The 13,095-nt window shown below is 35.0% G+C and overlaps 2 protein-coding genes and 2 long non-coding RNA genes across 14 annotated transcripts in view; 3 read left to right on the forward strand and 1 right to left on the reverse strand.

Moving 5' to 3' along the window:
* Positions 1–8,889, forward strand: part of taf2 (TAF2 RNA polymerase II, TATA box binding protein (TBP)-associated factor) — a 25,197-nt gene extending 16,308 nt beyond the window's left edge. For 2 of the 4 annotated variants that reach the window (NM_001003835.3, XM_087285237.1), the window contains 9 exon segments: positions 193–303; positions 417–610; positions 1,886–2,025; positions 3,088–3,157; positions 3,728–3,837; positions 5,132–5,340; positions 6,002–6,160; positions 7,813–7,903; positions 7,997–8,889. In NM_001003835.3, coding sequence (NP_001003835.3) covers positions 193–303; positions 417–610; positions 1,886–2,025; positions 3,088–3,157; positions 3,728–3,837; positions 5,132–5,340; positions 6,002–6,160; positions 7,813–7,903; positions 7,997–8,268 — 1,356 coding nt within the window. In that variant the 3' untranslated portion in view covers positions 8,269–8,889. 4 annotated transcript variants of the gene reach the window in all.
* The window catches only part of LOC147833274 (uncharacterized), a 331,056-nt gene that overhangs the window by 144,162 nt on the left and 173,799 nt on the right, over positions 1–13,095 (forward strand). The gene's annotated exons all lie outside the window — the stretch shown is intronic.
* LOC147840164 (uncharacterized) lies at positions 8,720–11,768 on the reverse strand. Its single transcript, XR_015511065.1, has 2 exons — positions 10,055–11,768; positions 8,720–9,957 (listed from the first exon to the last, which is right to left on the reverse strand). It is a non-coding gene; the product is annotated as an uncharacterized LOC147840164 (long non-coding RNA).
* enpp2 (ectonucleotide pyrophosphatase/phosphodiesterase 2) overlaps positions 9,005–13,095 on the forward strand; it is a 51,353-nt gene continuing 47,262 nt past the window's right edge. For 3 of the 8 annotated variants that reach the window (XM_087284949.1, XM_087284953.1, XM_087284952.1), the window contains exons 1-2: positions 12,464–12,523; positions 12,813–12,915. In XM_087284949.1, coding sequence (XP_087141075.1) covers positions 12,506–12,523; positions 12,813–12,915 — 121 coding nt within the window. In that variant the 5' untranslated portion in view covers positions 12,464–12,505. Of the gene's footprint in view, positions 9,433–12,444; positions 12,524–12,812; positions 12,916–13,095 lie in introns of those variants that run through there. The other 5 variants (XM_087284951.1, XM_087284955.1, XM_087284950.1 and 2 more) reach the window with 4 other exon arrangements.

Consider the following 13,095-nt stretch of genomic DNA (forward strand, 5'->3'; position numbering starts at 1 on the left):
ATACATAATTGAATACAGTGTTGAAAACAATATAGATTAATTGAAATGAAAGGTAAATCCATGCAATTGACACCTTTATACCTTAAAAGGGGGAGACATTAAATGTGTGGATCAATTATAAGGAAACCAATGTGTTTACAGTGACTAATTTTTTTTAGGTGACACTCAAGCAGACTCAATATTTTTTTATAGACTATACCTGTGGCCATGGCTCAGCTCAGAGATGTTCAGAATCTTTGTCCCAGGGAGGTCCTGAGCTTTATACTGGACCTCATTAAATACAACGACAACCGGAAAAACAAGGCAAGTGATCAAATGTTAACATTTTGGTGAATGTTAAAGCATGTGGTTTTTCTGTATGTTGCTGACTTTTTCTAACCTCCAATAAATGTTGATCGTGTAATTTCCCAACACAGTTTTCTGACAATTACTACCGGGCTGAACTGATCGATGCCCTGACAAATTCACTGACTCCTGCTATCAGCATTAATAATGAGGTACGCACAGTGGACAGCTTGAATGCAGATGTTCGTCTGATCTTGGAGGAAATCACACGCTTTCTCAACATGGAAAAACTTCTGCCAAGCTATCGTAACACCATAACTGTCAGGTGTGTTTTCCTTCACATGCATGTGTTTTGTAGAAATTAATTCTAGGTTAATTTCCAAACCTATAAACGTACCATTTTCTCAAGCAATGCTTAGTAGATATTGGTGACTGTGGGTTAAACAGTGTGAGGGCCTTTTTAATGCCCAATAACTAATTCATTAGTAAATACATTTGTAATGAGGGAAAATAAAGAAATTAATAATTGCATAAATATTACATAACTAAATATTTTAAAGCACCTTATATCTCTAAAAAATTTACATCCAAGTAGACCATTGTTGCTGAATTGAGGTTTTCATTAATTCATTTTCTTTTCGGCTTAGTCTCTTTTTTAATCAGGTGTCGCCACAGTGGAATAAACCCCCAACTTATTCAGTATATGTTTTATGCAGTGGATGCCCTTCTGTCTGCAACCCATCACAGGGAAACACCCTCACACTCTCATTCACACACATACACTACGGACACTTAAGTTTACTTATTTCACCTATAGCGCATGTCTTTGGACTTGGGGGGGCACCCGGAGGAAACCAACGCAAACACGGGGAGAACATGCAAACTCCACACAGAAATGCCAACTGAAACAACCGAGGTTCGAACTACCGACCTTCTTGCTGTAAGGCAACAGCACTATCCACTGTGCCGCCATTTTCCTTCATTTAAAGTTCAATTAAAACAATATTTAATTAAAACGATATTTAAAGAAGATATTTCAATTAAGGAAGACATTTACTTTTTACTTTTATTTACTATTTTAGGGTCAGAAAAGTTGACCTATTCATCCCTTTACCAAGTTTATGACTGTTACAGCAACAAAAACAAAACTAGAATAGATTGTCTACACCAGGGGTGGCCAACCCTGTTCCTGGAGAGCCACGTTCCTGCAGATTTTAGTTGCTACCCATATCAAACACACCTGAACCAATTAATTAGGACCTGAACATCACGTGATAATTACAGGCAGGTGTGTTTGATATGGGTTGCAACTGAAATCTGCAGGAACGTGGCTCTCCAGGAACAGGGTTGGCCACCCCTGGTCTACACTATTTCTAAATTGCTAAATTAATTTAAGTGATCTGAAGTGGCAACCTGTGTTGATCAAATTGTTTTAAATAAATGTTGTGCATTGCATTTTAGATTATCTTATTACTGTAGGAATTTGATGTGTTCCATTTCTGATTCGATTATAATAACACTGGATGACAATGCTACAATATACGTTTGCCCTTTGCAGTGAACCCACCCCTAACATTGTTTTCTCAATTTTGTATCATAGTTGCTTGCGAGCCATTCGGATGCTACAGAAGAATGGACACATCCCCAGTGACCCCACCCTTTTTAAGTCCTACGCTGAGTATGGCCACTTTGTGGATGTGAGGATTGCCGCGCTGGAGGCTGTAATAGATTATACCAGAGGTACATGCTAATTTATACAAAACCACACAATCTCTAGTTGCTAGTTAGAAAAGTAGGACCAAATTTGGTCTAAATTTATAACTTTTTATCATAATGATAAATTATCCCCAAAGAAAATTAAGTTGTTTTTTTGTGAAATCTGAAAGGCATCAAGTAGCTTTTGAAATAAAAAGATTGACAGAAATTGTTGCACAAATTTAGACTACAATTGTGCAATTCCAAATAGGGCTGCACAATAAAAAATGAAATCACAATTAATCAAAAGCTGCGATTGTCATGCACTTGTCATTGGCAGCATGGTTCTGTGATCAGTTGTAAATCTTTTCCAAAGGCCAGACAGTGCAGAAACTCCAAACAGCCATGAAGTAAAATGGCCAGGAAATTCTTTAGCGGTTGCTTAATAAATGCAAGATTTAACTGCTTTTATTGATTAAGTGTGACTTATCATCGCATAAATACGGAATAATTTCATAGAACAACTTATTTCAAACACCTGACCGAAGTGAGTTTAGAGTAAAAACATATTAAATGTGGTATTTTCACACGCTTTCAGATAAAATGGCTACAAAGTAAATTTACTGAGAAACTGTCATAGTTGCAGAACAGTTATCTTTGATTTTATAATCTCCTTAGTAAATCATCTGCAGTTATAAACATGATTTTACGTAGCTTGTCAGTGAACTTCAGCTCTGTATTAAATGCTGCACCATCTGAAAGCGTGTGCTGGATTTACTACTGATTACAGAACAGGCTTTACTGATGAAATGCACACATACTTCCACATTTGATTCATCAAATTACACATTTGATTAATTGTGCAGCCGTATTTCAAAAACAGTTTAATTACCTGCATTATTATTGTTTATTTATTATTTTCCTGTTCTATTAAATAATTGTATAAATAAGAAGCTAACATAGATAGTGGTAAACGTATTGACCCATGTTGAAATTGGGATGATCATTTCACCAGCTCAAAAGAGTAAAATAAAAAAAATTTGCAAAGTGATTCACATAAAATTGTTTTATTATATCATAAAAGTTTTATATTCTGTGTATTGACAGTTGATAGGAGTTCGAGTGAACTGCAGTGGCTTCTGGATTTGGTACAGAATGACCCAGTCCATTACGTAAGGTGTGTAAAAACATCAAACACTTTTTCACTTTGTGCTATTTTTTTCCCCTAATTTACAATTTCATGGCTCTCCTCTTCCATATCCTCCTCAGTATCAACTGTTGCTGTCATGCTCTTTCTTTTGAAGTAACAACTTATTGGCTTTATAGATAATGTATGTAAACCTCATAATTGCTGTGTTTACCTCATGGCTCTTTACATATTTTTTATGTGGTGCCTAGACGCACATTGTGTGCATCAGATAAGTTTTAATTTGGCACTCAGATGCATTTTCCGTGGATCACATGAGATTTTTTTTTTAATATTTGCACACTTGCAACTAAATAGATTTTACAGTTTGCACTTATCTGTTTTTAGTTATGAAATGTTGCACTGTTGAGCCCTCCTTAACACAAATGCTTTATAGCATGCACTTATTACAGTCTGTTACTAATATTTTATTGTCATATGAATTCATAAAAAAAAACTGTAGCATGTGTTGCGTATATAACAGTGATTCTCAATGATCAACTGCTGTATGTTTTTATTTATTTAAATTTTAGACTTCAGTTATTTTCTGCCCTATTTTAGGCATGAGATTCTCAGCATGCTTGCCAAGAATCCACCGTTTACAAAAGCAGCAGATTCATCATTGTGTAACGAGGCTTTAGTAGACCAACTGTGGAAGCTGATGAACTCGGGTAAAACACATTATTATTATTATTATTATGCTCTCTCTCAATTTGGTTTGTTTTAAGACCCTCCGGAATTATTACATGTGTTCTTCCTCAAAACATTGTTATGTGCCCTATGATTCATTTTAATTCTGTTTTCATGACCAGTTGGGGACTATTGATCTGAAACAGATGAAATTGTGAAAGTAACAGTTCAATTGCTGTTTAGCTCCCTATGCCTTCAAATCTGCTTTTGATTATTGGATGCCTCTTTGAATTTGGCATAATTTTTTTAAGAAGCATTGTCTGTTTTGGGAAAATGTATTGTATTGAAACCCAATTTTTGTAATTGGAGGTTTGCAGAAACTATTGGCAGTACAGCTGCAACACATTGTTGCTCCAACCCTAACCCTGATTCATCTAATCAATGTCTTTAAGATTATAAGAAACTTACAAGTAGGTGTAATGTAGTGCTAAACTGTACATTGGTGTGGCCCTCCAAAGAAGTGAGTTTGATATCACTGTTGTAGACTAAATTCATAGGAATTATTCCCCATAATCCTTATGCATTTACATACCCTGTGATTTCTCTACTGCCTTTAAGTGTGTTTCACAATCTACACATGTAATGTACACAACAGATGTATTTTTCCTTCATGGCATTCTTCATTTACTTCTTTAATATCCTTACAATTAAATATATTCACACAAAAACTTTTAACAGATTAAAACATCAAAGATGTCATGACATAACTGCAAATATTTGACTAGGATTATTCGGACTATTTGCCATATACTAAAGTAAAGCTGAGATTCCCCCAATTTTTGTGATCTATGACACGTTCATGATCTGATTGTTCAACTTTTAACAGGTCTAATTGTTATGATGTGAAGGTCCTTAAATGATAAAATACAATAAAACTATTCGATGTGGTACAGCAGTTTTATTTGTAATAGTAGAAAGTGTTAAATATATAAATATAAAATAATATTCACAAAAATCCCAACCTTTCTGGGTTATGAGTTATAGTTCTTTTTGAGGTTAATTTCAGTATTAAATCATGTTATAAGTGAAGTGCTGTATCTCAAAACCTTGATATTTAATGTATGATTTACCGCAATAAATAAAAAAATAGATATTTATGTAATGTTTTATGCTGTTTGGCATTTTTTTAATTAGAAATGCATTATTCCACTTTAGTCTGGGTTTAACAGAGGGGGAAATGTATACAGATGGATTCTTGACCACTGATTGATTGAAAAGTCTGACAATATTTGCATTACAAATCTGGTTATTTTGCAACCTCTGTATGTCTCTCAGGTACCTGCCATGACTGGCGTTTGCGATGTGATGCCGTGAACCTGTACTACACTTTGTTTGGGCTTACTCGACCCTCCTGTCTGCCGCTGCCAGAGTTAGGTCTCGTACTGAACCTGAAGGAGAAAAAAGCTGTTCTCAACCCCACCATCAAATCTGAGCAGATCCCTGGACTCCCCGAAATGACCCCTAGCATGACCTTCATCAACACTGTAATTCTAATACTTTTGTTACCACTGATCTATCCCTCCAGTAATAACAATACAGCACTTTAATGGTTAAAGTGTCATTCACATGTGTAAAAATGGTATGGAAATACTTACATTTTTATCTTATGATGCTATTTCTCAACTAGTTTAAGCAAACATATTTTGCATGATTTTCTAATTAAGTAAACATTTAAAAAAAAGAAAAATGTTTACATTACATACAACATAATCACCTAATCTGTGTATTAAATTGTCATAAACTACTAAACATTTTTTAGAGTATAAAGTATATAGGTTACACATTGCTGAAAACAGTACTATGACTTTGTCAGGATGTGGAAATTGGTTATTTTTACAAAGCAATTTTGCTTTATTTGAAAAGCAAATTTGTAGCAACATCACATGATATTTAGGTCATTTTATTTATTTTTAATTAAATCACTGTGTGAAAGGGGCTATTGGCTCTATAATGACTTTTATTCAAAAAAGATTTTCTACTGACTAACTGCAAGATTACTGGTGTTAGTTTTGAATACAGCTGTAGCACTGTTCTACATAAAGGTAGAACCATATGTAGCTTTTAAAAAATAGGCGTTTTTATGTATAATTTTTTTAGTTCATAAATTTTTTTTTAATTATTATTATTTTTATGAATCCTTTTCAGCTGAAGGAAGAGCATGTTGTCATGGATCCAGCATTGAGTGGTGTAGCCATGGCCCCACTGAGTTTAAAGAGGAAGGCAGAGACTCCAGTAGGTTCAGCCCCTGAGCCTGGACAAGTTTTACAAGAGGAGCCCAGTGCTAAAATCACTCTGAAGAGCAGAGTGAGTACCCAGCTCTGAATATGATTGTTAGAGGGTGTTACTACTTAGATCAGGGGTGTCCAAACTTTTTTGGCCGAGGGCCAGATGCAAAAAAAAAAAAAACGTTGTCGCGGGCCAAATTTTACATACATCACACAGACACGCATATATATTTGTATATGTATAGATATTTATATAAATTAGCCTACAGTTGAAGTCAGAATTGTTAGCCCCCCTAAATTATTAGCCCCCCTGTTTATTTTTTCCCTAATTTCTGTTTAACGGAGAGAAGATTTTTTCCCACACATTTCTAAACATATTAGTTTTAGTAACTTATTTCTAATAACTGATTTATTTAATCTTTGCCACAATGACGGTAAATAATATTTGACTAGATATTTTCAAGACACTTCTATACAGCTTAAAGTGACATTTAAAGGCTTAAGGTTAATTAAGTTAACTAGTCAAGTTAAGGTAATTAGACAAGTTATTTTATAACAATGGGGGGCTAACAATTTTGACCTTAAAATGGTTCATAAAAAATTTAAAACTGCTTTTATTCTAGCCGAAATAAAACAAATAAGACTTTCTCCAGAAGAAAAAAATATTGTCAGACATACTGTGAAAATGTCCTTGCTCTGTTAAACATCATTTGGGAAATATTTAAAAGAGAAGAAATAAATCAAAGAGGGGCTATAGATAGACAGACAGACAGACAGACAGACAGACAGACAGACAGACAGATAGATAGATAGATCATATCAAGAACTGCTGCTTAAGTGAATGCATGTGATAGCGACACACGGTGGTTATTTATTGAATTAAGTTCATTTTTTGTATAGCGGGCCAGATTCTATTGATATTTATAAAAAGCCTCGCGGGCCGTCACAAAACTGATTGCGGGCCGCAGATGGCCCGCGGGCCGTAGTTTGGACACCCCTGACTTAGATCATTTGTTTTAAAAAGAACATCTTGACTATTTTAATTGTAAGTATTGTTACTATTGTTACATTATCCAGTAAATTCCTGGTGTCTAAATATCTGGTGTCTGTTACAGAATTTGAATAGAATAAGACGGATTACACAAAATACATGTTTTAAGAAAAAAAATTATATATATGTTTTAGTACTGTCCTGCGTAAGATATTTTACATTAAATATGTTTACATGTAGTTCACAAAAACAAAATGTCATGCAGATTCTTCAGTATTCCAGCATCTTCTGCAGATTTGAATGCTATCGTGCAGTAACTGTATGATTGTGAGATCTGTCTATTTACAATGAAGATTTTGAATGCTCACTGATGCTCTAGAAAGCCTTGTGTTTCCATCTGAAGCATCAGTGAGTATTTGTATCAATTTAACAGTTGTGTTTGAGTGTATGCAATCATTTGCAGTGGATTATTTTAATAATTTGAGCTGTGCTTGTCTTGTGAACAATATGTGAACCTCTTGTTTAAAAATGTCTTACTCAAGATGATACTAAATAAAATGTTATTATACATTATTTGAACAGATTTTTCTAGCGGTACACACGCACTTTCAAGCAGAACTATATCTTTTAAGATGAAGAAAAAAATCTTCACAGTCAGTCTTTTGAACATTTAGTAAATTTAGCAGTGTAATTTTGTAGTGTACTGTAATATTTTTAACTTGTGTTAGTTTCCCACACAGGAAGAGGAAGACATTGATATGGACACAGTTCATGACAGCCAGGCATTCATTTACCACCACCTGAACATGTTGGAGAGACCTTCAACCCCAGGTATGTTAGAAATGCACACATTTTACAAAACACATTTTCAGAAAAAGTAGGTTAATCTCTTTTTAATGTTAATTTTCTCTCCCCTTTTCATAGGAAAAGAACCATCTTCAGTAGAGCAAGCAATATTGTCCATGCCAGGAACACCCATGCCCACGCTGAGCAAAGAGAGCACATCCTCCAAACACGGAGAACACCACCACCACCACCATCATCATCATGAGCACAAGAAGAAGAAGAAGAAGCATAAGCACAAGCATAAACACAAACACAAGCATGAAAGTAAAGATAAAGACAGAGACTCTCACGCATTTGTTAATAGCCCTGCCAGTGGTCTTTCCATTCGCTCTCCATCTCTGTCTGACTAAAAGCATTTTAAGCCTTTCTATTATTTTTCAGAATTTGTGTTTGTTTTACACATTATTTTCAGTGCTTTGATGGCTGGATACTCTTTACACCCAATATGCACTAGGCCAGTGCTTCAAAAAGAAGTTCAATTAAAATTTTGTATTGTTTAAAATGAGTGACAACATCCTTTAAAACTGTCCTTCTAGAGCTTGTTTTTAACCATCTTTTTACCGTTTGTGTAAATCTGATGTGTACTGCAAGGAAAATGTATTCTACTTGTTTGAGGCCTCTTAACAGCACATGCATTTACACATACGCCAGTCGCCTCCTATGATCACTGAGGTTAACTACCTATCCTGTCATCTGGTGGTACTTTTCATCTTTATCTCACTTTTACCGTATGAGGGAACATTTTACTTAATCTTTACTGTTTCTTTGAAATTTTAACTTAAATCACTATTACCCGCTTAGTCTTTTTTAGTTTAGCCTCGGTTTAGATTTTTATTTTATTGTTGTAAAATTACACTATTGCAGTTTTATCATTCAGTAATGCAATTGCTGGAAGTGTTGTTTTTTTTCCCAGCGATGTTTTGTTTGCTCTACATTTGTAAAAAAAATCATAAAGAAATTTGGAGTAGTAAGCTGTGTATTTTGTGTTGTTGTCACTATAATCTCATCTCCTTTTTGTTCGCTTTTCTCTGGCCGGGTCGCGGGGGCAGCAGTCTTTAAGAGAGAACTTCAGATATCCCTCTCCTCAGACACTTCCTCCAGGGGGATCCAGAAGGCATTCCCAGGCCAGCCGAGAGATATAGTGCCTCCAACGTGTACTGGGTCTTCCTCGTGGCCTACTCCTGTTGGGACATGGCAGGAACACCTCCTTAGGTAGGAGTCCAGGAGGCCTGAGCCACCTCAGCTGACTTCTCTCGTTGTGGAGGAGCAGCGGCTCTACTCTGAGCTCCTGCCAAGTGACGGAGCTCCTCACCCTATCTATTATACTGTGTTTACACGAGACGCGGAACGCATGGCTAAATCGCGATGTTTGCGCGTAAACGTTTGAGTTTACTTGCTTCATTCGCGCGTCAAATTTACTTCAGAACAGACGCAGACTCGTGTGATGGGCAGGGCTTCTGTCTGCCCGGTGACTCTAGCTTCATAGCTAAATGTCTAACATGGATTTTATTGAGGTAGGCCTATGTATTGAACCGTGACTTCGGTGTACTGTTTAAAATGTTTTTATCATATACGTATTTTCTATGTAAACTCTATAAATGTTATGGCAATACATTTCTAGCATTTGTCATATCAATAAAGCAATTGCATTGAATTGAGAGACAGAGAGAGAGATTTTCTTTAATACAATGCAGCTTAATAAACTATGAGGTGCCATGTAGGATTTAAATCAAACTTTGCTTATCAACACATACATAAAACGTGTGTATATACACCTATACTACTGGATGTTCAAAACAACATAGATGAAACTTCTGTATATACATATAAACTTGACGCATGACTACACCCACATACACACGCGCATACATATAAACTTTATCCTCACATAAACACCCCCATTAACACACGCACATACATATAAACTTGCTGCATGCAAACACACCTATACACACTTGCATATACATATATACTTGCTGCATGCAAACACACCTATACACACTTGCATATACATATGTACTCGGTTCTCGCATAAATACCTACATTTACACGCACATACAAATAAACTCACAGCATGCAAACACACCTAGTATACACACTTGCATATACATATAAACTCGGTTCTCGCATAAATACCTACATTTACACGCACATACATATAAACTCACAGCATGCAAACACACCTATACACACTTGCATATGCATATAAACTCGATCTATGCATATACACCCACAACAACACGCGCTCATACACAAACTCACTGCATGCAAACACACCTATACTGGCATATTGCCCCAATGCCTAAACTCAATGCGTGTATAAACACCCAAAATAACACTCGCACACATACAAAAAACTTGATGTGTGCATAAACACCCAAATAACACTTGTGCAAACATACAAAATAAAATTCACAAACATTTATACAGTTAGTTGTGTATATACATATATGCAAGTCATTTCAGATGTGTGTATGCATGAATTTTCACAGTAAAAGGAAGTTATTTCACTTTAAAAGGAAGTAGTTTAATTTCAACGTAAAAGTCCTTTGAGCGCGTGTTGATGTGGGTGTATATGCATAGATCAAGTTTATATGTATATGCAAGTGTGTATAGGTGTGTTTGCATGCTGTGAGTTTATATGTATGTGCGTGTAAATGTAGGTATTTATGCGAGAACCGAGTTTATATGTATATGCAAGTGTGTATACTGTAGGTGTGTTTGCATGCAGCAAGTATATATGTATATGCAAGTGTGTATATGTGTGTTTGCATGCAGCAAGTTTATATGTATGTGCGTGTGTTAATGTGAGTGTTTATGTGAGGATCGAGTTTATATGTATGCGCGTGTGTATGTGGGTGTAGTCATGCGTCAAGTTTATATGTATATACACAAGTTTAATCCATGTTGTTTTGAACATCCAGTAGTATAAGTGTATATGCGAGTAATTTATAGGTGTATATACACATGTTTTATGTATGTGTTGATAAGCAAAGTTTGATTTAAATCCTACACGGCACCTCATAATAAACTCTACACTTTGTTTTTATTACAATTTATCAGTTCAAAATGTATAATGTAGACTATAGGTACACTATATTTTATTTAAGACAATGATCACTTCAGATACATTATTCATATAAGTTACAGATTTCACAACAATTTTAAATAAATAACAATTGATTCACATATACTCATACTCTGATCATTCATGTGGTCCTACAGTTCGGTAGGTCATACCTGAAAATACAGCTTCATGTAATGCTGCTAGATTTTTTATGGTGCAAACAGAAGAGATTTGCATTATCAACCACTTGTTGTTCTTTCTTAAGTATAACTTCAACAGTGTCTGAAATTTTCCTCTAAAATTTTTATTTGTATCAGTCTCCTTTATGTTCAGTTATATCAGATTTAAGGCAAAAAATAGGTCCCTTTCCTGGTCTTTAAAATAAAATATCTCGACATACAGTTAAAGTCTGAATTATTAGACTGCTTGTTTATTTTTTCCCCAATTTCTGTTTAACAGAGAGAAGATTTTTTAACACATATTTAAACATAAAAGTTTCAATAACTCCTTTCTAATAATGTATTTATTTAATCTTTGCCATGATGACAGTAAATAATATTTTACTAGACATTTTTCAAGACACTTCTATACAGCTTAAAGTGACATTTAAAGGCTTAACTAAATCAATTAGGTTAACTAGGCAGGCTAGGGTAATAAGGCAAGTTACTGTATAATGATGGTTTGTTCTGTGGATTATCGAGACAAAATATAGTTTAAAGGGGCTAATAATTTTGTCCCTAAAATGGTGTTTAAAAAATTTAAAAACTGCTTTTATTGTAGCCGAAATAAAACAAATAAGACGTTTTTCAGAAGGAAAAAAATATTTTCAGACATACTGTGAAAATTCCCTTGCTCTGTTAAGCATCATTTGGAAAATATTTAAAAAAGAAGAAAAAAAAATGAAAGAAGAAAAAAAAATGAAGGGGGCTAATAATTCTGACTTCAACTATATATATATATAGTGAGGAATATATATATATTAACAAAAACGTCATTAATTTGAGAAGAGTATCTGCAGATTGAGTGCACATGCAGTCTCAGGAATACACATAACCTGTCACTTGCATGAGTCTGAATGCATGTTTGAGCGTGCATGTGCACATATAAGCAACAAAAGAAAATAGTTTTCACTATTCCATTATACGAATCCATATTTCGGGGGCCACGCAGGGGGGAGGGATCAAGCTTGTTGACACAGGAACAAGCGGCCTTAAATCGCCGCTGCACATAGCCCAATTATTTTAATTATTAAAAAATTCCGTCCAGCCTACAAAAAAAATACAACACATCAACCCTGACAAATTAAGTAGTAAGTGTTGCTCAATATGACAGACATGTTTTTAAATATCTGTATTTTTTCGGGGGGTGGGAAAAGAAATGGAAGGCAGATGTGCCAGATGTGAGTTAATGCTTCCGCGTGTGAACGAGCACTTCATTGGCTGAGGGGAAAGTAAACGTTACAGTGCCGAGGTTTGAGTAGTCGTTCAGTGTGGAAGAGAGCCACCAGACGCACGTCAACAATGCTGCAACTTAAATGGGTACGATATGATAAACTTATTATTGCTTAGAACTATAGGATTAACTTAGTATTGCTTTCTTTCTTAAGACCCGTATACTTTCAGCAAACTTTTAATGTTGCTTTATTTAACAAAAATGCTACATTCTTTTCTGTCGCGTATATTTATATTACGTTATATGATACTCTTCAGCAATTGCTTACTGTAAACGAGATCTTAAATTGTTGAAACCATATGCGATTGCCTTATTGCTGTATCTGTACCAATGTATTCTCCTTCATGTGTCTTCTCTCGCGGTGTCTCGACCCAGGTATTCTCCGTTATGTGGCTTTTCTCACGGTTAACAGTGTGTAAGACTTATGTGGTCAGACGGTCCGGAAAGGCTGCATCACCAGACGAATCGCTCTCAAAAAGTAGGATGCTTCTTTCTTTCTTTCTTTCTTTCTTTCTTTCTTTCTTTCTTTCTTTCTTTCTTTCTTTTTTTTCTTTCTTTCTTTCTTTCTTTTTTCTGTTGCAAGTTTACATTAATTACAAATGTAAGCATGATTACACGATTAGTGGTTGAGGGGCTTCATTTTTTTGCGATGGTTTAA

This window comes from Danio rerio, chromosome 16, assembly GCF_052040795.2.
Source record: "Danio rerio strain M-AB ecotype USA chromosome 16, GRCz13ab, whole genome shotgun sequence".
In the NCBI taxonomy this organism is placed as follows: domain Eukaryota; kingdom Metazoa; phylum Chordata; class Actinopteri; order Cypriniformes; family Danionidae; genus Danio; species Danio rerio.